The sequence below is a fragment of the Mycteria americana genome, chromosome 11, assembly GCF_035582795.1.
Source record: "Mycteria americana isolate JAX WOST 10 ecotype Jacksonville Zoo and Gardens chromosome 11, USCA_MyAme_1.0, whole genome shotgun sequence".
Classification (NCBI taxonomy): Eukaryota; Metazoa; Chordata; class Aves; order Ciconiiformes; family Ciconiidae; genus Mycteria; species Mycteria americana.
The window spans coordinates 24,598,861-24,625,656 of NC_134375.1; the positions used below are offsets into that span (position 1 = coordinate 24,598,861).

General features: G+C 36.2%; 1 protein-coding gene across 5 annotated transcripts in view; it reads left to right on the plus strand.

Annotated features, from left to right (window-relative positions):
• Positions 1-19,367, plus strand: part of ARHGEF3 (Rho guanine nucleotide exchange factor 3) — a 141,421-nt gene extending 122,054 nt beyond the window's left edge. For 4 of the 5 annotated variants that reach the window (XM_075514027.1, XM_075514028.1, XM_075514026.1 and 1 more), the window contains 8 exons: positions 6,294-6,464; positions 8,258-8,320; positions 8,656-8,752; positions 8,877-8,953; positions 10,479-10,736; positions 13,121-13,291; positions 15,922-16,108; positions 17,075-19,367. In XM_075514027.1, coding sequence (XP_075370142.1) covers positions 6,294-6,464; positions 8,258-8,320; positions 8,656-8,752; positions 8,877-8,953; positions 10,479-10,736; positions 13,121-13,291; positions 15,922-16,108; positions 17,075-17,421 — 1,371 coding nt within the window. In that variant the 3' untranslated portion in view covers positions 17,422-19,367. The remainder of the gene's footprint in view (positions 1-6,293; positions 6,465-8,257; positions 8,321-8,655; positions 8,753-8,876; positions 8,954-10,478; positions 10,737-13,120; positions 13,292-15,921; positions 16,109-17,074) is intronic. The other variant, XM_075514030.1, reaches the window with a different exon arrangement.
• The last annotated feature ends 7,429 nt before the right edge of the window (positions 19,368-26,796 follow it).

A 26,796-nucleotide genomic window follows, 5' to 3' on the forward strand; every position in this document is an offset into this window, starting at 1 on the left:
TTATAGATTAGGTGCGTAATATTTAACATAGTTCGAGACTAACTGAACTTTAATTTATAAAGTATTTGGGCCTTCAGACCTAGAAATCGCAAAACATTTGGGTGCTCAACTCCCAATGGTTATCGTGAGTGGCAAACAGTTGGGAGCTGCAATGCTGCGGTGGGTCTGGCCTAGAAGGCCAGGCTCTTTCCTCTTTAAAACAGTTGATGTAAGAAGGCATGTATAAGATCTAAAGAAAATGATTTAACAAGCCTAATTTTTCTTTGATGAGAGGAAATAGAAAAATACCTTGAATGTGTTAAAACTGTTACTTAATCAAAATTAGCTTAATTGGAGCATTACTGAAGTTACCTGTTAATCTCAAGGAGGAAAGAAATAAAACCTTAGAGCTAGGAGTCTTATGACAAATAAATAAAAAGTCATGGGAAGGAACCCCACTTTTCTGCAGTGGTAGTTACCTAAAAAACAGATATTACAGGGTTTCTTTGACACTGGTTTTCCTGTGTTCGGTTCCTATGATTTTGAAAGTGCAGACATCTGCATACAAAGGCTGCATGTGTGGGTTGGAGGAGAGGCAAAATGGCTGAACTCCCCTCAGCCTGGGTTTGATCCAGAAGGTGTATTATAGCGTGACTAGAGCAGAGATGCCTGTATTCCCTGGGGTGTATAAATCTCCTCCGTAGTCTGCCTCCAGGAAAAAATTGGCCCGACTCTGAAAGGACTGCATTAGTTCCAGTTGTGAGGAGTGTGGAAAGTGAATTAATTTTTGGCTAAACTGCTTCTGAGCACGACGCTTCCCGTTTCACAGCCTTGGACAGCTGTTGTCCTCATTTAAGCACCTACGCTATCGTTCTGTAGTGAATGCCTTTGAGACTGGGTTGTCCAGTACAATACTGTATTTAATAAAGTTTGATTTAGACTATGTGACACAAACTATCTGTTCATGCATATAGTAGCAGCTTCCCGAGATGAGAGCTACATAAATGTGTTTCAGGGCAAATTTTGACAAAAACAGGAGAGAAAACTGTGGCTTTGTTGCAGGTCCTACTGTTGCAAGCATTTCTGTCTTGCCCTGTTCGTGCTGGTTATAAGAATATATTTTAATTAACTGTCTGCTTCTAAGCAGATTAAGCAGTGATGTTATTCATACCCTCTCCTCTAAGTAACTACGTGTTTGAAAGAGCTGTGATGAGAAATCAGCCTGTATGTTCTCCAAATCCTAGGTCTGAATCCATTTCCAAGTGATGAATGCTGGTGATGTCTCTCAAAACTGCCTTCATGGCTGGCTGTAAATTGACTTCTTATCTGATTTTGTCAGCAACAATAGAACAGGGAAAAAAAAAAACTGACCTTCTTGTGCTCGGGTGCCCCATTTGGAATTATTTAGAAACATTCTGGGAAGCATGTATAGCTTTTTTACTTTATTAGGTATTGACATAGCCGTCACTGTGCCTTGTGGAACAGTATAGAGCAGGATTTTTTTTCACGGTGTAATACCTGTAAAAAGAAAAAAAGTGTTGATTTTTTTCCTTACTGGATGAACTTTTATGTATCTTTATTCTTAAGTTATTTCAGTCAAAACCCATGTTTCTTCTTGCATTGCTGCTAGATGTTCTGTATCTGTAAAATGAAGAACACTACTATCATCACCATAACATCCAAAACAAACAACTTCTTCCCCTGCAAGAAAACAAAACAAAGCCAACAGAATATCCATCCAAAAAGACCACTCCCAACGGCATCAACAAAAGGAATTAGAAAATTCTGAGCTTCCTTTATGGCATTCCAAATAAACCTTCTTATATATTCTTTCTGAATGGAAGATACATGTAAGAGGGGAAAAAAAAAGTTTATTGTGCGTCATTTTCCTTACCTCTGTACATGTAACTTCCACTTTATATTAATGGACTTTCTGCATGCAGGTTGAAGAGAAACACCTGTGTCTGAGATCTGTGTAGTGTCTTTTAAGATACATTCTTAGTAGCTTTTCAAGTTTTGCATATTTTATTGATTATACAGGTATTTGATTTTTTTGTGTGTCTTCTTAACTTTATTACAATTTTCCACATTATTGTCAATACTTTTCCTCAAGAATTCCAAGTAACAAAACACATAAAGCCTTTCCAGCTTGCTTTCTGGGGTTTTTTTTTTGACTATTTGTAGTCACTTGTTTCTGTCACATAAAGCACTGTAGACTGACTAATAAAATGCTGTTAGCTTCATCTCTGACAGAGTCTGTCTGTATATCTGCAGGATACCAAATGCTAAGCAGGTATTCTTATTTGTTTATCCACCTGGAAAACAACTTTCTTTCATAGCTGTATTTTCAGTCTGCATCAAGCTAGACTAATGATTATGATGATCTGCTTGTTTCTGCTTGGTCTTACTCACAGCTGTGCTGTTCGGCTTAAAAGCTGAAAATAGGATCAGAAAAAGAATTCCAGCTGATGCTGAAGAGAGAAATTAAGGTCTGGCTAGCTTCCTCTGCAACTTCAGTTTTCATCAGTGTGTCTTGAATTGAAGTAGGGAGTCCAAATTATTTTTATCTATCTTAGGACACCGGAAATTTCTAAAAATCCTTAAGAAGAAAACTCTTTTTCACATCGTTTCTGAATGCTAGGACTTTGATCTGTAGTGCTCTTTTCCCAGTACGAGGCTCTTTGCTTTACTGCAGCTGAAATTAAGGTTTGTTAAGTGCATGAATTAACATCAGTAACACAGGGACCCTTTATAATAGTAACAGTCCTGTAAGAGCCAGTGAAAGCTGTTGCGGTCAGACAAACACAGTAAGCAAAACCGGGGGTTGTGGCTGGATTCTTCCCCAGCTCCTTTAGTATTTGGAATTATATGAAAATTTTAATAACCCCAGATGGGCATAATTTTTAACCAGTATCCTGGATGTGTTTTTTAAGGAAGCCAGCAACTAGGAAAATATTTTTAAAATACTTGAGATGTGAAAATGCTGTTTTGACATTCCTACAATTTTTTTCATGGGATTCTATCACATAACTGATTTATTTTTTTTCCTTTATGGCAAGTACCAACCAAAGATACCATCAGAGTACCTTTATACTTGTTTTTACAAATTTCTGGTAGAACTTCAGTTTAGGGCTCTATTCCACTAAACCGAAATGGCTCTGTTTATTTGCAAAAAAAACCCCAACGGGTAAAGTAGTAGAACTGACATGGTTAAACTGATGTTGTACATTTATCTTAAACTATGAGAGAGTTTTATTGAAATAATTTCTTGTTTATTGGGGGATTTCTTTCATTAGGCTTACATAGCAGGTTTACATCTCATTTCTGTTCTTGTCTGTTACAGCATTGATGATTCAAGTATGCTTGACTCTCCAAGTGACAAAGCATTAATTTTAGCATTAAATAGTATTTCCCTGGTGATGTGTTAGATCCTCTTCATAGCACGTGTATGCAAAGGAGAACATAATATGTTAAAATAAGCTTGGATCCCACACTGAAGTATGTGATTCCCAGCCTAACTAGATTTCAGCGTACCACGATAAGTCAGTCAGTGGTTTTGCCTTTGCTGCGTTAGTGTAGGAAAGAAGGAAGCATGCCAGACAAAGAAACCGCTTGCTCTTGAAGTGAAATTTGTCCTCATTGTTAAATAACCCCTCAAAACATTTCTTTCCCTTTCCACTAATAAATACCCTTGATCCAATGTTCCTTATTAATATTAAGCAGGGTACACTTTGTATGGTTAATTAAAAGGCTGATGTATGAGAGAAATCAATTAAAATAGATACTGTGTCCAGGTAGCAAAGATGCTAAGCAAGCAAGCAGGATTTTGGGGAGTCTGGTTTCCTTTGGAGTCTCTCAGCCTTTTTGTGCCCCTTTGCCCAATGGAGGACAGCGTAGGGCTGTAGAGAGTAGTACCAAGCGTTCTCATGCAGCGTAAGAAACATTACTATCGGTGCATGTGAAAGCTTACTTTTCTCAAAACAGCGTATGTAATTTCAGTTTGCTGTCACAGGTGCATGCCATTTTATAACATGATAGATGACTTCTTGTTAAAAGGTTTCAAGATCAAGGCATTTACTTTAAAAATCAGTCTGTCTGGTGCTTTCTTCATTCAACATAAAACATTCCTTTAAGAAAACACCACCACAAACAAAGGAGCTATATACTGGAGGATGCATATGGGAATGCATGGAAAGGGGCATTCCACCTTGGGTCATGGAATGACAACAGTTCTGCTTGGCTGCATTCTCATGGTTGGTGATTTGTGGATGCAACACACCTGCCTCTTTTCCCTAATCTTCCATTTGCATGTGAAAATAACGGGTTCCATGATTCATCATTATAACAAGTGTAAATTAAGCATGTAATTTCACGTGTGTTTCTTTATCTTCTTAACTCTTGAAGGAAGACTAGCACCTGACTTGCAAAGTTTTGGAAGGTTGGTATATGTGTGTGTGTGTGTGTGTTTATTTTCAGGGGTTTTGTCAATTCCAAGTAGGGCTCAAAATGGCTTCTGTTAAAAGGCACGGGTTTGTTTATATAATTATCTTCTGATATTTTAAAAACATATTGTATTTATAGGCACTGTTTGCATTTTATGGGCTCTTATCTTCAGAGGAGACTTTCAAATACTGTACTTTGTATATGCTGCTTTCAACCTGGAAATGAAGAGAATTTATTTTGTTTTAAATATTCTTACTCAAGGCAATTGAAAGATGATTGTGTTATGTAAGGCAGGTTTTAAATAACAACAAAAATGTGGAGTATTTCAACAATGTGAAATACTTGAGGCATTTCAGAAGTAGGACCTCAAAAAGAAGCCTCTAATTCTAAGGAAGCAAGAAAGGAATCTTTTCTAAATAGGACAGTGAGAGCATAAAGTATCCATCTGTAGCCTGAACTCTTTCTAAGAGGCTACAGGCAAATAGAACTCTCAGGTCTCACTTAAAATTGGAGTTGTTTTTATTGAAGTTTAAGACCAGACCACATCATAGATACAGAGATGCTGGTACACATCATCAGAGTTTAGAGGCTCCAGAAATATTAATAAAGATTATACAATAGTCGAACACAATACTGGTATTTCACAATTCGCCCACTGCTAGCACTGATTGTTTAACACATTTCTTCAAATGCTAAGCAATAGGTAGGAGCAAGTGGTGTGAAAATAATCTGGCTCGTTGCTTGTCATAAACATTAAAATCTGAATATTGACATACCTTTTTCTTAAAGGTAATGTGATTGTTCTTCTCTTTTCAGTCAGATTCCATTTCACACCTCTCTATGTGAATGAGTTTCTTGATCTCATTATAAATCTGAAGAGGCAGGATGTTACCAGTTGAAAGGGTTTCTCCATGTATCAAAACCAGTTTGGTCAGTTAGAGCATGATAGCACTAATTATTTAATTCTGCTTATGGATATAAGTGGAATGATTATACCAATCAAATCTTTCATGATTCTGACACTTTACCAAAAAAAAAAGGAAAAAAAAAAAATTACCATCCAGTGGCATTAAGGTAAAAGGAAAGGTTTTGAAGAGCAGTCTCTCTTTATGAACCCTCTTTATGAACCCTCTTTCTGCCCAACTGAGAAAACATTTTTTCCTTAAACCATTCATATGTGTTTGATGTAATGCACCTTTTCATCTGATATCCTCGAGGTAGGACCTGTTGTTTCTCAGTACAGACATCTTTGAACAATCCTACCCCCCAAAAATAAAGAAAACCCAACAATTCTGTTGACTTTCAGTTGATACACAAGATGTTTATCTACCAGATTTTGCTGTCCTAGCTTTCCAGCGTTTCTGTGTAACAATAGAATCTTTCTTTCAAAATGAACCAAAAAAAGTATTCATAGTAGTTTTGTCTCTAAAATTTGCATTAATTCTCAATTTTTAAGTATTAGGGATCTAATGAGGCAGGTATGTGTCATGCATGAATAATTCCTGTCTGTTTACTGAATTGAAACTTAGTATTTGGTCAGCTGTGTTAGTTCAGTGTGTTGGACCATTCTGCCATTATCCCTGTATTCATTCTTGTTGCATGGGGTACAAATGCATTGTATAGTTTTAAACATGTGGAGAACAGGCCATGGACATAGTTCACTGCAGGAATGGAAGCACTGGCCTTCCATAAAGATTTATTAAAATAATTCTCTGACATTCCCAGTGCTAAACACTGCTGTTAAGTCACAGTAAAAACTAATTAGATAATGTTTGTTTGTTGTACTGAACTATGTATACATTTCTTAGAAAAAAAAATGTGTAAAGTGAAACTGTTCTAACAATAAAAACTATTCTTCTATATATTTCTAGCGTTCTATCAGTTTCCGTAGTGACAGTCGCCCAGATCTGTTCAGTCCACGACCGTGGTCTCGAAATATGCCCCCTGCTAACACAAAGCGGAGAGACAGCAAACTATGGAGTGAGACCTTTGATGTTTGTGTCAATCACATGCTTACATCTAAAGAAATCAAGCGTCAAGAGGTATAATTTTTTTTTACCATAAATTTAATGTTCCAAGGTCATCTTTAAAGCATGGACTTGAGGAATGCTAGTAGGCATTAGGATAGCACTTGAAGCTTTCCTGAAATTAAAGAGAACGTCACCACCTCCACTAGAAGCAGAATTCCATCCCTAGTCTTTATAATTCAAGCTATATTAGATGAATATATTATTTTTTAAAATCTGCTCATCCTATTTCCTTAATAAATGTGAAGTTACTAAGATAAGATATTGTATTGTGATTGGTTGCATGTGTGTATGTGTTCTGTATGACAGTTTCTGTAGTGATGGTTGATATTTGACACTTCATTTTGTTATTATAGTAATGATAGATGAGCATGCTATTTCAGGAACAGGTATTCATCAAGTGATATGTACGCACAGAAATGCACAATCATTTCCCTTGTTGGAAAAGAGTGTCTTGGAGGAAGTTTTCAGTGCTAGAAAGATGAAATATTGATGAAAAGATGTATCTTTCAAAGCAAAAAAAAAGAGTACGTCAGTGGTTTTAATGTGTTGTGCATGACAAATTCTAAATAGCTCATGTTACAGCCAATGACAGAGCTCCCGCGGAATCAAGAATTTTTTTTTTCTACAGAAATTTCTAGCAGTATCAACAAAGCTTATAACAATATCTCTGAGAATACTTCAGGGACTGAGTCATAAATCAAACAACAGTAACATCAAGCATTTCTTGTGCAGATTTTAACATTGTACAAGAATTCATAGGAAATAACTTTTACAATTGAGAACTTCAAAGGCAGCATACTGAAAAATAAACTGTAGAAACTGTTTGCACAGCGTAACAGTCATTAGCGTCTTGGGACAGAAGCCAGGACCCTTCACAGAGTCCAAATAAATGAGCCGTATTCCAGGAAGTTTTGCATGAGGGTTCTGCTTTATGTTGGTTCTCATACTGCACGCCTCAACAGACTAGCTGACCCCCTTCCAGGCGTGCGCTGTCAGTTAACTCGCACTATGGCAAGCCTTCCGTGCATGCATATTATCAAGCTAGGAGAATCCGCACTAGCTGAACATGTTCTTCTATGATTTATGCAGGTTGAAAGCCTTGACTGTACAGTTAGTAGTTGCAACTGACCAAAATGTTGTTAACTTTTACTGTACCCCAGATTAGAATGAAATCGTGCAATAAGTAGATACAATGGTATTTTGATAAGCCAGTGTATTAGGGTGGTGGTTATTTTTAATCTGTCGGCTTTAAAGTCTCAAATCTGCTTCAAGAGAAGTAACTAGGTAACTAGTATCAGCAGACAGTTAAGTAGAGCTCTGCCTTCATAACAAAAGAAAAATTAACTGGTACCAAAATAAAAGTGCTCACTACCAAAGGAACGTTTTAAAGAAGGTCTATCTTTTACTTACTAGACCACCTAGAACTTTCACCACTGCATGTGTAAAAATGGAACGCAACGAACATCTATGCAAATAGTTGTATAAACAGTCAAGATATAGTTGGTCAAAATATCTCACTGAAGATAGCTCTCCCATCTGGAAACACATCCATTTGGAAAAAAATTAATTCTGTGGGTATTTCAGATAAGCATTTTATGAGCAATCTGATACAGCTGTGTTTTTAAAAATACTACACGTGATTCTGTAGCTATGGAATAAAGCCTTATTTTATTTCTGCTGTTGGATTTAGCAGAGAAATTCTGCTACATGCTATTAAGACAACTGTTCAGAATATAACATCAACTCAACAAGTTGATTGCAGATTAAATAAAGATATTTTATAATGTTTGTGTCTCTCTTTGCAGGCTATCTTTGAACTTTCCCAGGGAGAAGAAGACTTGATAGAAGATCTGAAGTTAGCAAAAAAGGTCTGTTTTTAAAAAAAAAACAAAACAAAACACAACAAACAGTATTCATTGGTTCATTTCACTTTTAAAATAATCCTTGCTTTTTATAATTGCTAAGACAGTAAGAGGGGAAAAAACCAAAACATACTTCTATTTTCCTGTTCTTTCTGAAACACTTAAATGTGCTGCTTTAATTTTTTTAACATATGAAATGGATAGCTTAAAATATGCTTATGAAACTTTAAAATATTCTCAGCGATTGGTCTGTTTTTACTTACAGGAGCATCAAATGCTATCACTAATTTTTCAGCTACCAATGATACATTAATTACAGAGCTCCCCTTTTTTCTTTTCAGGCTTATCATGACCCAATGCTTAAACTTTCCATAATGACAGAGCAAGAGTTGAACCAAATTTTTGGAACGTTGGACTCTCTAATTCCTCTACATGAAGGTAAAGCTCAAATAGTCTTTGTCTGCATTGCTATTGCACATAGATTTATAGTCATCTCGTTCATTAAGTGAAGTTTCTCTCTTCCTTTTTTTTTCTTTTTTTTTTTTTTTTTAATTATGATCAGATCTTCTTAGGCGACTTCAGGAAGTCAGGAAACCTGATGGATCAACGGAACATGTTGGCCATATCCTTGTGGGTTGGGTAAGGCAGAGTTTTTAATCAATTTTAGGATTTTAGTTTGGAGCTGCAACACAGTTTTTACATTTATCACACAATTTCCTTTCCATATCTAGCATTACATGTCAAAAAATATATTCTCAAAGTATTTTTAAAAGGTAAGGCAACTATTTAGAGACGTAATGGAATGTTTTCTCTTTTCAGGGATTTTCCATGAAAAGATTTAGACTAGGATGTAATTTTTAAAGCTCTTGCTATTCAAGAGACGAGCTGTATTTAATATGCTTCAAATAAAAATCAAGAGGCAGACTAGAGTTTGTCTGATGTAGATCACTTAAGAATCTGCCCCCATGTGTATTCTGGTTTCCTAGGGAAATGAAGCTTGAACAGTCCCGTTGTGTAATGGCACCCTGCAGTTATTTTTGAATGTCAGTCTGTTCCATTCAAGGTAACAGGTAGTTGGTAGTGCTGTCAAAGATAATAATTTTCTAAAAGTTTGTTAAAATAAGGCAGACAGGGATACATGAGAGATGCTATTGCTGCCCCACAAACGAAAAAGCTGGTAAGTTCACTTTCACTAGCATCCAACAATGTAAACACTGAAAATAGCTTTTGTTAGTTTTGTTGATAAAATTGCTTATTGTATTAAAAAAGAGCTATTTTTAAAAGGATTTAGATATGTGAAAAGGTTACTTGTAAGTATATGTAAATAATGAAACTGAGCAGGAAAAAAAGGACTTGAAATTTTTAAGGAAATAGGTAATAACATATTTAGCAGCTCTGTGTGAAACAACGGCCAATTGTAAACCTGAGAAACATGATCATTACTAGTACATAATGCAAATAGTTAATGATACGCTTGTAACAGTCAAAAATTATCTCTGTTTTTTTTGCATAAAGTAATTTTAAATATATTTATTTTCTGGTGTGTTTGAACACCAGTGAACTTCTCTTGGTCCAAATATGTCCGAGTCTAATTTCCTTTGTTGAAGATTTTACATATAATTGTGCATTAATATAGCAGTCTTTGGAAATGGATATATTGTTCTAATCAACATACAAACTAGTTTTTTTCAGATTTAAGGCATGGTTCCATCATCTTAGTTTGGCCAAGGTTCTTGAGGGCAATATAGAAGTTTGACTACAGAAGTTTGCGTATCTAAAAAAGGCCAGGTCTGGGAGTACTCATTCCTAGGCTTTCGTTTCCACGCACAATTAAAATCAGACTTCTGTGCTCGACTATTGTCTGCACTAAGTAGTGCTCAGTCTTAAGTCATGGATATTTTTAATGCTTTGGAATAATATTGGAGATCTCTTGGGAACTGAGAGATGAGCTAGTGCTTCTAAATTATTTAAATGATGAACAAGGTGGTCAGAGGACCCTTGTAAACCTTATCTTTGTTGGAAACATTATCATCAATAAATTGTGGATAAATCTCCAGAAAAAAAGATTCTCAGCATGAGTTCTGACATCCTGAATCACTTGAAACTTTCTATGTAGCAAACTGTGCTTTGTTTCAGCTGCAGAATAATTTATTCCTTTCCTCAGCTTCCATGCCTAAACTCCTACGATAGCTACTGCAGCAATCAAGTAGCAGCCAAAGCTTTACTGGATCACAAGAAACAAGACCATAGAGTGCAAGATTTCCTACAGCGCTGCTTAGAGTCTCCTTTTAGTCGCAAACTGGACCTTTGGAATTTCCTTGACATCCCAAGAAGCCGTTTGGTGAAATACCCATTACTACTCAGAGAGATTTTGAGACACACACCAAATGATCATCCAGATCAGCAGCACCTTGAAGAAGCTGTGAGTTACTGCTGGGTTTGGGGTTTTTTTTTTTAGGAGATATAGCACTTCTACCTTATTAAGTCATTAAGGGACGCTATATAAAATATGGAAATGCTAATAGTTATACAAAGAGACGAAACTAATACATGAAATATCTAGCCCTGCTCCCCCAATTAAATCCTATTTCAATAGCAAAGTGATACTAAAAAAAAAAAAAGAGGGGATGGGAGGTGATTTCTACAGCTCTTGTCTGATCCTTGTCCATTTTGTATTTACCTTTTGATGTCGTTTTCCATTCTAAACTAAGTTAGCTAATGTGGACGTTTCTTTTCAGGTTTTACATCATTTAGATAAGTTTTATTCTCTGGCTTGAGACCTTACATAACCTCTGAATCTAGGTTAATTATCATCTGTGGGAACGTTGCTGAAATTTGCCTTCATTCTGTCTTTTATTCAGAATAGCGTTGCACTTTCTGAAGTAAAACCAGAGGGATAAATCCAAGGCTTTAAAACTTCCTTATTAATAGAAAGGGACCTGATTCAGATATTCTGAAAGGTTTCTGTTCTTTCCCATATATGTGTGTGTGTATGTGTGTATATATATAAATAAAAAAAATCCAGTAATACATGCACACGTGCAAATGTGTATCTGGGAGTAAATGAGTTTACTGTAGTGGATTTGTTTGAAACGCACTTCTAAATTAATGAATAAATAAATATCATCAGTATCCTACTGCTTTTGAATAGTATTTAAATGTAAGTAAATGTCATTAATATTTTGAGGACAAAATTAATGGTTTGCCTAGACTTTAATATTTCATACATTTTAGTATTTCTTTGCTGAAAAATGACAGCCCTGCTTTTTTTGGAAAGTGCATGTTTCAAAACACGTGTACCTGACCACTGCTGTTCTGCTATTCCTTCCCCAAATCCCTTGCCCAGCTCAACTTCTCTGTTGTAAAATTGGACAACTGTGGTTTAAACTCAAAGCTTGGATACTCGCATTTAGATGTAATCTATACGGTACATTTTCCCCTTGTGCATATTCTTTCAAACAAAAAATCCTAAATAAGAAAAAAGAATTAAGAATTTCAATTTTAAGAATTAAATAAGAATAAAGAATTCTTCTGCTTATTTCTAAGGTTTGCTTTTCTACATAATGTCTGGTAATATATTTTTAAAAATATTTTAAATGCTTTCTTCCACTACTTGTATTTGGTAATTGTTTAATAAAATATAATCAGGGTTTTTTTCTTAATATTTCAGTAGCCTTATATAGCTTTGGGGTATTCTGCTTCAGCAGAACGCTGTTTATCTTTGAAGTGATGTATTTCATAAATTGTATATTTGCCAAGTTAAATTAGGAAACAGAAATTCCTCGATGAGGTTGGCTCTTAACACTGTTTTAGGCTTAGGAAGCACATTTGTATTCCTGTCTGGCAGTCTGCTGTAAGCACACTGGGCCAAGCTGATCCCAGATAAATCTCCTGAGATCAGTAGATTCTTGAATTACCTGTTTGGGCATGTATGTCTAAACCCATCCCCCTGCTCCACCTCCAGTTATTTAACAGAGGAATTAGATCGGTCTAAGCAACCTATGATCACTATTAGAGTTGACTAAAATCAACAGAACTTCACATCCACATGCCCAATTAAGGAGCTGTATTTTAAGTTTCCGATAAATCGATCTCAAGGTCCTTAAAGGCTGCATAGCATAAGGAGGTTCAAGATAGAGAGCGTATTTTTAAGAAAAGGGAAAGCTTTCTTTTTAATGTTTTTTACAGTAAAAAGGCAAGGTATAATTATTACTTTTAATTGTATATGCAAGTAGTGGAATTGTAAAATAAAATTAATTTACCTTATTTCCAGAGGGTAACTTTCATAGTGAACAAAAGTTGAGAATTTAGTGTTGTGGGCTAGTTGCATGTTTTGCAGGGTAAGGATCTTGATAGTTCTTCTTTTTCTTGTTCTCTGATACCGATGCAGCAGTTTTCAGAGAATTATAATCTATTTTAAATAAATATTTTTAAGGCAGGTTATTTGTCCTGTGTCATTTGTTGGCACATTTCAGCTGACAAAAATGCATTTCTGATTATATTTCTTACATCTGTTTATCTTAATTCTGCCTATTTAGGTTTGATATAAAGAGATAAAGATCAGATTTTTAAGCCATTGTTAGAAACAATGATAAAGTCAAACTAAAGTGTCTTTGTACACTGTAGTCTGCTTAATTCTGTTGCTAGTATTAATACTCTTATAGACTGGCCTGCAAAAAATTCGTGGAAAAATATACTGTAAATTAAAATATATTTTCTTGTAGCTACAGTTCAAATTATTAGGAGATAGCTCTGATTGTTGGACTGTCTAATTAAAGTTCATGTGTTTTCATTGTTTTTCTGTAGATAAATATAATTCAGGGCATAGTGGCTGAAATCAACATAAAGACTGGTGAATCTGAATGTCAGTACTACAAAGAGAGACTTATTTATCTTGAAGAAGGCCAAAGGGATTCACTGATTGATAATTCACGTGTTGTGTGTTGTCATGGTGAACTGAAGAACAACAGGGGAGTGGTAAGGAATAAATATTTTGTCATAACTAGCTTTAAAAGATAAGTTCATTTTGCATGACAGCTAAAAGAGCTGTGAGTATACATACAGAAACATCACCCTCTCATATATAGGAAGTTGATAAATATTAACTCTTATATATGATACTCATCTTTTTTGTTAGCAGTCAAATATCTGTATATGGAGATAATAAGCTTATATGTATCTCTGTCTCTTAAGGGGACCTAACAGTAGCCTGGCTAAGTTGTAAATCTGATAAATTTAAATAAAACTCGCAGGAAAAAAAGCAAACAAGAAACATATTTCTGGTCTCAGAGACATGATAGTAATGTCTATAATGACACACAAAATGTACTAACAAATTTTAAATCTGTCAAAGGCTGTGGTTATTAAGAATGTTTTACTTGGTTATTTGTTGAAGTCAAAGTTAATTTATTGACCAGAGAAATTTGGTATTTGATACTGTGAATTCCAGTCTCCAGGAGTCTGCACTATTGGTAAGTGTCATAAGCTGAGCTTTCTGTTTTCAGAAAAAAAAAAACACCACCCCCCCCCCCCCCCCCCAACAACCAAAACCCCCATACAGATTAGTAGAGAGATTAATAGAAGAAAAACCAGTCGTTCTTAGGTTCCCCCCCCCCCCCCCAAGGTTAAGTAGAAACAACATGAAACTTTGAATAGACAAACAATGAAAAAAGATCTTTTTCTCATTAACTGAGCTTATGAAAGTTTTATTAAAAAACCCAGCAAACACAGTAAGCAGGATTCTAAATGCATTTTTCACTTCTATGTAGCATGTTTATGCCTACGATAGAAGGATCGTGTTTTACCATACGGCTGAGATGGAAAGAGGAAATGGATGCTGTTTTCTGGTTCACCTGATAAAGATCAGGCAGGCAGTTAATGTATAGCAAACTAGCAGGAAGAAACTGGCCGTTTTCATCTTTCTGGTGAACTTTCTTTATTCCATCCACACTACTCCTGCCTTTCTTTGGTAGCATAACATGAAGTATATAATTAACTCTTTTCAATTTATGAACAGTATTTACAATTCCCTAGCATTTTTGGGAGGTTTCCACATTGATGTATTCCTTGAATACAATTGACAGTGTGGGTATTTTTACGTTTGTGTGTTTCTTTGATTTGGGGTGATCACTTATATCTTAATGTTATCAGTCTCCTTTTCACACCTGCTATTACAGAGTATTAGCTTTTGCAGCAAGTAAGAGATCTCACCATTGAACGGAGTTTCATATGACATCCACTAAAATCAGCCATAACAAAGCTTTACATTAGGAAGAATCTGCAACATTTTGTGGATGATAGTTTGAAAACTGAGTTTCAAAATAAACAGGGTATTTTTGCTGCACATTTAGAATATTAAAAAAAAAAACCCAAACAAAAACCAAAACCCAACCCTACTTAACAAGCAAACATCCATACCTGTGTATACCTCAAATGTTTCATCTCACACATTTTTGCTTTCTTCATATTTCATTAATATGAGAAGGTAGCGATTTGCCGACCATACAAACTGAAACACGTAATGGATAGATTCTTTACCAGACTCTGCACAGAGTTGCTGTTAATACAAAAGATGATAGCACTGCAGAATAAGGAGCAAACAAAAAGTTGAGGTGTGTGTCCTGCAAATACTTAGAGAGGCACAAGGGGAAGAAAATTGGACTATTCATGGATATAAAATGAGGCATCTGTTGTGGAAAAATAGAATGAAGATGGACTTTTTCAGTATCAGAAGACTGCCAAGGCATATTGGGAAAGGTTTCTGCTATAATTACCTCTTTCATTATAGTTTTCTGAAAACATGAGCTACTGGAAGATGGGACAGTGAGCTAAATGGATCTGAAGATAATGCATCTAATGCAAATAATGCATCTAATGCAAATAATGCATCTATGTAGAGTTAGGGTCAGGGCAACTTTAGAAGCAAAGAACAGTTACTCGTGATTGGGAAGAAAATTTTGGCACTGAAAAACAAAAAATTCATTTCAGTGCATGATATGAATTGAAATGCATTTAAAATTTCAGTTTGTTTATTACTGGAAGCCACTGGAGATTGCAAAATGTGAGGAGGAACATAATTTAAAGAGGATAAGAGGTGACTTGTGCTACCTAGGAGCAGAAGTGATTTTCTGAGCTTCAAAGAGCTGTGGTGAAGCTGATTGTGAGCAGCATGTGAATTGTAAAAAGATTGCTCATAATTGTTCATTGAAAATATTTGGATGAATAAGATTGCCTGTTTCTTAGTAACACTGGCAGCAGAGAAAAGTTAAAGTGGGTGTCAGAAAGAAGAATGTGTATAAGCATGCTGCTGTAGGGAGAGCTTTGAAATGGCATGCACATTTCAAGGCCTCAACACTAAAAGATTAATTAGGATCATGACATCAGAAACTGAGAAGAGTACAGGAAAAATAATTTTAGAAGTTTTTAAATTGTTGTATTTACATACTTATATGCTGTTGCACCATAAGACTTTTAAATAGTGGGAAAAGAGGAATCCTTATTTTAGCTGCTGAAAACACAAGGTGATAACATACTCGAGTTTAAATAAATCTGGTTTAATGATGTTCTAAAAAAGGAATAATGCTTTATTATTTATTAATTTTTAACAGAAACTGCACGTCTTCCTCTTTGAAGAAGTGTTGGTGATTACTCGAGCTATCACCCATAACGAACAGCTCTGCTACCAGCTGTACCGGCAGCCAATTCCGGTGAGGGAGCTTGTGCTAGAAGACTTGCAAGATGGAGAGGTGCGACTGGGTGGATCCATACGTGGTGCATTCAGCAACAATGAGAGAAGTATGGCTACACCTTTTTTTATTTGCTCGTATAGGATCATAATAACCTTAAGACACCTGCCAATGAGACATCAGAATGTTTTCTCTAAAATTCACATTATCGGTATCCAACGTCTTGATTTTTATTTCAAACTGTTTTATTATATTGTAACTTGCTTCTTTTAGATTGTTTCTCTATGTTGACTATATTGATAATGGGATTTCTCCACACACCTGCTTCTGTACTGAATTGAGAAGGGGAGACTATGTAGCATGTAGCAGCAAACCCACAAAATTATAAGCAAGTGTATTTTGAAATCTTAAGCTTTAGCTGTTACAACTTTCCTTGTCTTAAGGAGACATTGATTGCTATTCCATAACTAAGTCTTTCAGCTGACAGATAATTAATGTGCTCAGTGTTAAAACTGCAGCTATTCATGTTAATGTCAAGACGTAAGAGTTAATGGCCTTCTAATTAAGCATATTATAAAGATGCTTGTTTCTATTACAAGGGTCCTTTGAATCTCACTTATCTTGTGAAAACGTTGAGGGTTTTTTTTGTATGTGTTCACTTTGTTAGTGAAGTGAATGGAAAAGATGAGGCAATCTCCGGCTGACACAAGGCACAGTATTCAGTGAAGGTTCTGGAAATCTGCTTTGTGGAGAAGTAGGAGGAGAGGCGTTGGAAGTGTGGGAGAAGCCTTAATCCTGTTGATTAACTTAAAGCTTTATGAGTAGCTCATGCATGGCAGAACCAAAATTGTTTAATCCGGCAATAAGAAATTATTAGAAGTGCTTGTGGTGTTCTGTGTTCTTGCCCCACAAAACATGGAGATTCCCAGACTCTTCTCTCTGGTCTGACATGGTATTGGCAGGAGAAGACCTTAAGTCAAAGATTTTGCGGATTCTGTTATGTAAATACACTCTTTGATTATAAAATCCATTCAGCCAAAACATTCAGTGTTTTGATATGTATTGTTTCTTTCAGTCAAAAACTTCTTTCGAGTCAGCTTCAAAAACGGATCTCAAAGCCAGACTCACTCACTCCAAGCCAATGACTCCTTCAACAAACAACAGTGGCTTAACTGTATCCGCCAGGCCAAAGAAAAAGTTACGTGTGCAGGCAAAGCTGGTGTGCTGAACTCGGAAGCACATTTTCTTTTGTCACCAAATGGAAGCAGAGTACCCCAGGGAGAAACCACGCTCGAGCAAATGGACCACTCGGACTGTGAGTCAGACTGTAGTATGGACACCAGCGAGATCAGTGTCGACTGTGAACGTATGGAACAGACAAACTCTTGTGAAAATGAAAAGCAAATAGAAACCAATGTTTGACAAAAACTTACAGTTCATGGAAGAAAATCTGTCTGTTACCTGTACAGTATTTGCATTCCATACATGGAACCATTTGGAGAAGCACTTTTAAAATATTTTTTGTGACTGTCAATGCAGTCCTCCTTGTATTCATACCTATGAGTGTAGTACTGTAATTGCCAATCTGTATAAGCTGGAATCTCTTGCAACTCATGTCCTGTGATTATATTCCATAAACATCTAATGTGGATGAAAGAGGTACTTGACCAGTTATTCTCAATGTCTTGCTGTCAACAGAATCTCTAAACTACTGTTTATGTGTGCGTTACATAAAGAATCTTTTCATAATTTTTCAAGTACTTTATTTGCCCGTTAATGCGGGAGCTGAAGATGTGGACTTAATATGGAAGAGTTTCAGGATGGGTATCAAGATCATAAGTTTTCATAAAGGCATGGAAGGAAAAAACAGTTTCCTGGAAAAAAAGAAAAGCATCTTGCAATAACCTGTCTGAACTCTTGCAGTGGTAAATCAACAAGAACTATAAACAATGGGCCATATAACCAGTGACTCTTTAGGGATTAATTTTTCAAAATGAAGCACTGTCCTAAGATCCAGCATCTGAACTTATTAAAATCTGGTCAGTTAAAGTGCTATGGTTTATTTATCAAAGCATGTAATGCTAATAATCAACTGAAAAAAACCCAACCCAAACCCAAACAAACCTCCACAGCCAGCACTGAATTAAATGAAATGCTGAGAATACTGGGTATTTGTAAATAAGCTGGTAGCTTGCTTTCAGTGCCATATATATATATATATATATATATATATATATATATATAAAATTTTATCCCAAACAGGATAAGAATGGAAAAAAACTTTTGCTTGTGAATAGGCCCTCTTCAGCATTTTGCACTCCACTGACCTCCACTGTTGGTTTTAAACACCACTAAACTAATGTTAAAACATTTAATTTTCTGTAAATGTCTGTTTACAATTACATGTAGCTGGTTTTTAAACAAAGTGACAATTTTATATAAATGGTGCTCTACAAATGCCCTATGGGATTATGTAGAGAAAGTTTAAACAAAAAGGCAATTGCTTTTCCTTTAGGATGTATTACATCCTTTAAATTTTTCTCAAGTTTTGTTTTAAAATGTTTTGTTGCATTTAATCTCATACTGTAATTGGAAATGTTACTGTGTTTTCTGGTGGCTGATTTAATCTACTCATTATGATGAGAAGCAGATGAGTCACTGAAATGCAGTCTAAAACACTCAGTTCAACATCCTGTTACTTTTCAGGAATCCCTGGGTAATATTTTATTTCTTAGTATAAGAAACAATGCCAGTGCTGTATGGCAAGCTATGAAAATGATATATTAATAAATTTAAATGATCCTTGATATTACACAAGATAACCTGTGCAAAGGACTTGTACCAACAAAAGTAGAAAAACTGCTAAATTATTGTCAAAAACATTTTTCTTCTGTTCTACAAGTTTACAGAAAATAGTAAATGTCAAGTATCTTACATATATATATGCTGATGCGCATTACAGGAATCAGTGTGACAAGATGATAAACAATATGAAACAAGGTATTTTTATTTTTTAAAAAAATGTCATTTTTACCCTATAGAACATATTTCTGTATTTATAGTTTTTCAAAAAAGTCAATCTTCTTTTCTGTTTCAGGCTTTGTAATTTATTTCAACTGCTTCATTTTTAGAGCTGAATGAGTATGCCAGTGAAGATGAGAGAAAGGAAAAATTTCCAGAAGAAAAGGCATAGGAAAGCATATTAGATGATGAATGATTTTCATAAAACCTGCTCAGCAAAATGTTTAAAAAGAGCAAAAAGCATGTAAAGTGTTCAGATAGAGAAGAAAGAATGAATGTGTGTATTGACTTTTTTTTTTTTTAATAATAGCCTTAAACTTATCTGGAAGCATTTCAAATAAATTACGTTAAACCATTTTGATTTTTATTTGGTTTGGTGGTTTGTGCAAGAAGACTACAAAACGATTTCAACGGGGAACACAGTGAGTCTCAACATATGTGACCAAAGGTTGTATTTTGGTTCTCGTGGAAGTGTTACATGTTTTGGATCTAATTTGCTAGATACAAAATAGTAATGAAGAAACAGGTCACTGCACTCAATTCAGCACATTCCCCAAAGTTTTGTATTATATAATCAATTTAGTAAGCAGGTGGAACAAAAAAGTAATATCCTGCCATCAGTTTCTCTCTCCTGATTCCTGTGGGTCACATCTCTACTAAATATACGTTATTCCAAAACATTGAGATGATGAATTTTGGGGCAGTAAAAAGCCACCAACCAGCCAGTGAGTCTCGGAAGATTCATTTACAGTTGTGTACTGTCTTTTAGCGTCATGCAGTGCAAGGGTTTCAGTTTTGCTTTGTAGTTGACATGCACTTAGCAACTGATTTGATCTAATGAAGCTTAATGATGTTTTTTGCAAATCATCTTGAGGAATCACTTTAAGAATCGTAATACCGTTCTGGATTTGGTTAGCTTGTTTTGCTTCTAGCACTTTAAAAATGCCACTGCTTTTGAAAGAATGACTTTTGATTGTGGGGCAGGGAGGGGACATGGACAATAAAATGTACCAAAAAGGATGGGTAAAATGTAAAATGCTGAATGCAAAGTAAAGAGGAAACGTAATAGAAGTCAATGTGTCAAAGTGATCATCATGGTTAGTAATCCTGGTGTCAGGAGAACAGAGTCTGAGAAGTTGCAGCAGTGACCTGGCATGCATACTGCAGCCATGCAGTACGCATAGGCCTCTGCGTGATTCTTATGCAGAAGATTGCTTCTGATTTCTCAGGTCACCATTGCATGTATAGTGCTTCCACTAATGAGATGGTTCAAAGCTGTGTAATCTTCATACTGGATCTCCGAGGTGTCTTGGATCACTCATGTCTCAGATGGAAGAATAGTGCCATGGCAAGAAGGTGAATGAGACCAAGTGGAGTATGTTTTTAAAAAAAAAAAAAAAAAAAAAAAAAAAAGGCAAGGGGCAGTGAAGAGCCTGAGGTGTCAAGGGCTTCTGAGATCACCATGTGTGGAATAATTGCTGGAGGTGACTTAGAAATTAAACTTATATTCACATTTTTAGGTAAGGTACATCACTGAAGAAGCTTCCAGGGTGGAGTGCGGCTGACATGCAAGGAATCCATTCCACGGAAGTTCCCTAGGCCTGCAACCTTATAGTCGGCAACGCCAGGGGAACTTGGTGTGTTGGCTGTCAGAGGAACTGCCCCGAGGGTGGAGCGGTGTGGAGACACCGTGGCCAGGCACTGTGATAATACGGGAACTTGAAGGTACCACAGAACCGATAAGCTGCATATTTGCTACCCTGGGCCAACAGCCTGTCATGTTTTTGACAAAACGCTGTCCTTTTGGTGAACTTTGCTCATTATAAAGCTACCCGCCTCCAAGGTGCAACCACCCCTCACTGAGCTTGCGCACTGAATTTTTCTAGTTTATACCTTCAAAAGCGAAGCGAGAAAATTTTACACCAATCATAACAAAGGTATGTATGACTAGAGTCACCCAAGCTCCACCTGAAACATAAAAAATAGTATAAAATGGTTTAAGAGAGAGAGAATGTTAGGGAAGATACCATCACGTACCACTCTGACCTCTGGGATTAGTTGACGGGCTGAGCCTCTCTTCCCCCCCCCATTGGGATGCCTTTGGGTAAGACTCGAACACTTGGTTATACCAGGTTCCTTCCTGGGAAACTTAGGAGCCTCTATAGAGTCGCTTTATATCTTTTAATGCATTTGTAGCCGGCGGTGTTACTCATACTCTTGGTATTTGCACGTGCTTTGCAGACAGTGAATTTATCACCGGTAATCCAAAAGAACCTGTGTATCTGTTGCTCTAATAAACTGCACTCTTCATTAATCTAGCCGTGGTAGTTCTCATTGAATGCAACCAGACTCTTTAAGTGTGGCCATGGGGGTTCACGGAACACGACTAGACTGAAGGTGTATCGCGTTATTTGTGAATCCGTAATCATGAGAGTTCAGTACACTGAACGCGACCGGACTTATGACGACGAATTGGGCATCTGCCAAATTACTTTAACCTTTTAACGCAACACCATGAGGGGATAGCAAAATAAGGAGAGGACTGCAGATGCTGGATGAGTTCCAGCTCCTCTAAATCTGAGGTACTGAGTACTCTGGATCTTACGATCTGGGAGAAGAGTGAGTGACGAGGCACCTTGCTCTCAAGAGCAGAAAGTCAGTAGTCTGATGTGACAGTTTCATACTTTTTTGACAAATCTTATCAACCTGTTCGCTCTTTTATTTCTGGTAAGAACAGTCGGTGTAGTCTTGGCTTGTGGAAAGATCTGATGAACCAGAAGTAATAAAGGTAAAAGCATAGATTGTCTTGGCTGAGAAAGAAAGGTAAGCAAAGAGAATGTCTTTGAAAGTCTTTGAAGTCTTTGAAAGGTATGGGTCCTCTGAGACTACAAAAGAGAATTTAACTGTCTGTGGTCTTTGGTTCCCTAGATTTGGTCTGCAGCACTGAAAAGAACAATGCAAGGATGAAGACCTATCTCCTGGAAAACAAAGGTCCACTATGAGACAGCAGGAGCACTTAGTTTAAAATCTGTGAAGCTCAGTACCAGGGAATCAGTTTGCCAGAATCTGGGCAAAGATAGACCCAGAGTTGAACTCCAAGGTAGGGAAGGTATTTCTCAGTGGTGACTCCTATTCAGCATGACCCACCTGAACCAGGGATGCTGCCTTAGGAATGCCTCTGCAATAGTGGGAAGCAGGTTTCTTGAGGTTTCACAGAAATTTCTAGAGTTTGAAAGAAACATCAGAACGTTTAGATGTCAGTTTAATCAACTGCTGTTTTTTAAAAAGTTGATGTTTTACGGTGATGCTGTCTGGCACTTAGATCCTGGGAATCGAGACTGTCTGCTAACGGAGCCAGAAACTGAGTTCTACATGTCTGAAAGAAGGTTTGCTTCCTTTGAAAAAGGGGTTCCAGTTCCAGAATGGACAGTGCTTCCATATTTAATGCTTACTCGGAAATACTGATTTTAAACGCCTGGAATCTGTTCTACAGGTTGCTGCTGCCATCTACTGGAAATAACTGTGTAGTTTTAGAGCGGATTCGATTACTTTAAATATTTTAAGATTTTTAATGTATTAATAACTATAAAACAAAAGTCAGTATTTTTTAAAAATTCAAGTAGATCTTTTCCGACTTTCACCTATGGATCACAAATTTGTTTAGAAAAAAAGTACTAGGTGAATTTGCTACTAATCCCTGACTTTACAGAGACAAGTCGAGACTACCTCCCCAGTTTGTCTCCCCTTTTACCATTATAGGCATATTTTCTCCATGGCTGGCGAATGACACTGAAGCTCTTTCCAAGTGTGTAAATTAGGTTTTGTCTCTGAATTTGCTGAAGGTGCCTCTCTTTGCATGGTCTATGAAGAAAGTTTAATTATACAGTTCTTCCATCTTTGATCTCCTGGCACCTAAAATGTAGTCAGCATGAATACTCCTGCTCAAAATTAGCACTTAAACATTTGAAGAAATGAGATGTGTTTTGCATCACTAGAGTAATTTCTGGAAAGTAAAATAGTAATTCCTAGTTATTTAAACTAAACTGTAACAATGTGCCCAGTCCAAGTAATATTTTGCATTTCTAAATTTGTTTTCATAAAAGAACACTGAGGTAATGTCTGGAGCAAGCACCCAAGTTTGTTCCTTGAGCGTGGAGCCTTATGCAACCCTCCCTTATAAATGTATTTTATTTTGTGGCTATTAATCCGAACTAAATCTGTATTACTAATGTATTACATTTCATCTGATTTCAGAATCAAAGGGATCTGCAGCTGCTTTGTACTTGGGTGGGAAACCACTTGGTGCAAGCCAGGGAGTCGTGGTTGAATGCTTGGCAAATATCAGAAGCCACAGAAACTAGAAAGACAATAAGGTGACATTTTATAACCTTTTTTATTTCAGGGTATTCAACTAATCTCTTCCTATGGTGATTTTTCACTGAACCTTTGTTTTGTGAACTGGGATTCTTGCTACCTATTTTGTATCTATGAGGATTTAAGATTCATAGTGGTACAGTGATCCAGAATTGTTACATCATTTATCAGGTAGTACTTAGTAATTTTTGTGATGATCTCTCTCAGTCTTATATTAGTTAATACATAAAATAATTTTGTACCACTGCAAAGACGTATCTTTTTAAAGCAAGTGGTACATTAGGAAAACATCTTTATATGTTGTTTGGTACATGAGCAAGACTTCTTCATACGTTGTTTGCATTTGTTGTGATACATGCTTATGATGTTTATATTCCTCATCATTGAACGTATCTAAATACATTGTAAACACATGCTTTAGCGTGTTTTCCAGTATTCATTGTGAGAGAAAGTGGTAGTAAGCATACTTCTCACAGTTACATGGTAATTTTGGTAGACAGTAGCTTCCCCACCCTGTTGCTTTTTTTTCTGTAGTTGTTTCTTTAGTGCTTGTTGAATTTACTGGAACGGCTCTATAGTTGATCCATACAAAGTAGCTCCATTCCAGAATTACTGGAATACAGTGAAGATATGCGATTTAAACTCAATGTTTCTTCTGAAGTCTTAGAAATCTTACTGTCATATGGTTATTCACTGTCCATGGATAGGTCTTCATCTAACGTGAACAGTATGTCAATAGAGCTATGGCGATTCAAACAAGCAAGGAAATAAATGCCATGTATATATATGTATATACATGCTAAAATTATGTTTTCCTAAAGAAAAAAAAAACCTTATATACTTACTACCTCTATACATATTAACTTAATGGCTACCAGAAGACCTCATTTTCTTTGGAAAATTTTTTCACCCTGCCCAAAGCAGATACATTTTTCAGCAATTCTTTTGGAATGAGAATAGACAATATGGTTGGAAGGACCTACATTAAATAAATATGAACCCATTTCTGGAAGAAATTTGTCTTTAAAACACCAGTTAAAGAAATCCCACAGTGTCCCCGAAGAATTTCTTCCTGTACTTAACTTCTGTTGCTAGACAGTTTTTCCTAACATTTAACCTAAATCTCCTTTGATACAATTTCAACCTCATCCCAGTCACCAAAGACATAGGGAATATTTCCTCCCCTGCAACAGCATTTTCCATATTTGATAACTGCTATTATTCATCCTCTCCCTTCTAGACAAAACACCTCCATTTTTCCAGTCTTTCATACAGTGGTTCAGATTCATGCAGCACAAAAGAATCATTAGATATGTTCACAGAAATTACAGCACAGAAGAGTATGTGTAAAATGAGAGTGAGGACACCAGCTTAGCTCTGTAGTATTACTGCTCATTTGTGAATGCCGGCAAGCTAGATATAATCAAATCCAAACACCGATCAACTGAACTAGTTGTATATTGAAGACGTACACAGCCTGGAAATGACTTTAACAGCTTTGCCAATTCAAACTTAATAAAAGAGGTTGGCATGTTTGGAGATGTATAATGGATCAACACAGACTTAAGTAACACTAGACTGGTATTTCAGTTTTTTTTCCTTGTATATGGAAATTCTATTTGAACAAGGGAAAGCACAGCAAAAGTATTCTGATAATATATCAACTCATCTGTAATATTCTCTTTATCACCACTGAATCCTCGCAGAGGCAGGACATCAAATTCTCAGGGACACAGTCTTAATTTATCCATAGGTTGAACACTGCATTTGTGGGTTTTATTACCTCTGGATAATTGAACACCGTGTTTCTGCAATTAGATAAATGTTTGGTGTTATGTTTCTGTAACGTATGTAAATTATAGTTATCGATTCTAATTACCCTCTTTAAACTTGGCTGGCTCCCCAAAGACTTCTAAGAAGAAACTGATAATTATTAGCGTATCTTCTTTTAACACCCTGCAGGCTACCATTAGCGCCAGACCATTTGTGAGTCGGTAGGTTACTTGTATTTTCTGACTTACAGGTAATCTAAAAAGAGATCAATAAAATAAAAGGGCTAGGTTAAAATATTTGTTCCTTGCATAGGAAAAACTGCATTTAAGCTTGCTAGTTGCTTTTGAGATGATACTAGAAATAGCTGCAGTTATCAGAATTTAAGATAATTGGTAGAAGTAACTAATGAATATATGCATTTGTTCAACGACTACAGCACTGGTATACTTTTAACAAAGAAAACAAATCGTGGGCTTTTAATGTTTTGCTAGTTATTTGTAAAACTGAACATCTGGTATTTGTATTTCCTAGGCACTGCAAGGATGGGCTATTTTCAGCAGGCACTTTTCAATGATGTAGTGCATTCTTCAGAGCTGCCAAAGAAGGGTCTTTGCTATCCTTAGTAAAAGAGCTAAAATTTCACCATTATATTTCAAATGTAAGATATCAGTGTTAGGTAACTAACGTGGCAATGAATCTAAACTCAAAACTCTACCCAGTAAGCACACAGGAGATTAAAAAAACTCTGTAGGTGAGTTTTCCTTAGGCAACATTGTTTGCAATTTCTACAACTGAAATTATAGGTATGTGATTTCAAACCCATGAATTACTTTGCCGATTTAGGGAAGTATTGGACTGAGTGTGCGCAGTAGATTTGATGATGATGAGCAGAGAAGCTGTAACGTTTTGCTCTCTCCCACCATTACAAGAAGCTACCTGACCTGCTGAGCTAGAAAGTGCTAGGCACTGTGGGTTTTTAAGATTAGGCAATTAACCATTTTAATGCTCTGTGATGATGATCTTCATTCTGCTCCCTATCGATAATTACATCAAATCATTCAGCTGAGTTGGGTTTCACATATCCACACCCTGTTTTTACCAGAAGTTATAAGCCTTGGAGCAGGAGCAGCAGAGGTGAATAGATGTTAACCTTCTGATTCCATATGGGCCTCCAATACAGGTGTAGGACAGACAGCATGAGGTAGCAACGCCTTAAAGTACTGCAGAGGAATCCAGCAAAGTTCATCTGTGAATACCTAATAACTGTGTAGATGTGATGGAATTTCATTATTTATTGTGTTGAAATACCATTTATTGGCATTATATTTAAAGCCTTGATTTTCCTTAAAAGCTGATTTACATCCATGATCACAAGGATTAAATGCGCTCTCATTATTCTTTTAATTACAGACTATAGAACAGACTGAACAATGATCTTGTGACAGAGAAGAAATTTAAGTTAGCACCTTTCCATGTTTTGCTATATCACACTTAGGTCTATAAATACAGCATTATGTTTTCTTTGTAGGTAAACAAAACTTGTAACAGCTTCACATTATTATTCAGCTCTGGCACTGAAAGAAAAAACGTTGCACATAACCATCCCAGCATACTACCTCATTAGCTTCC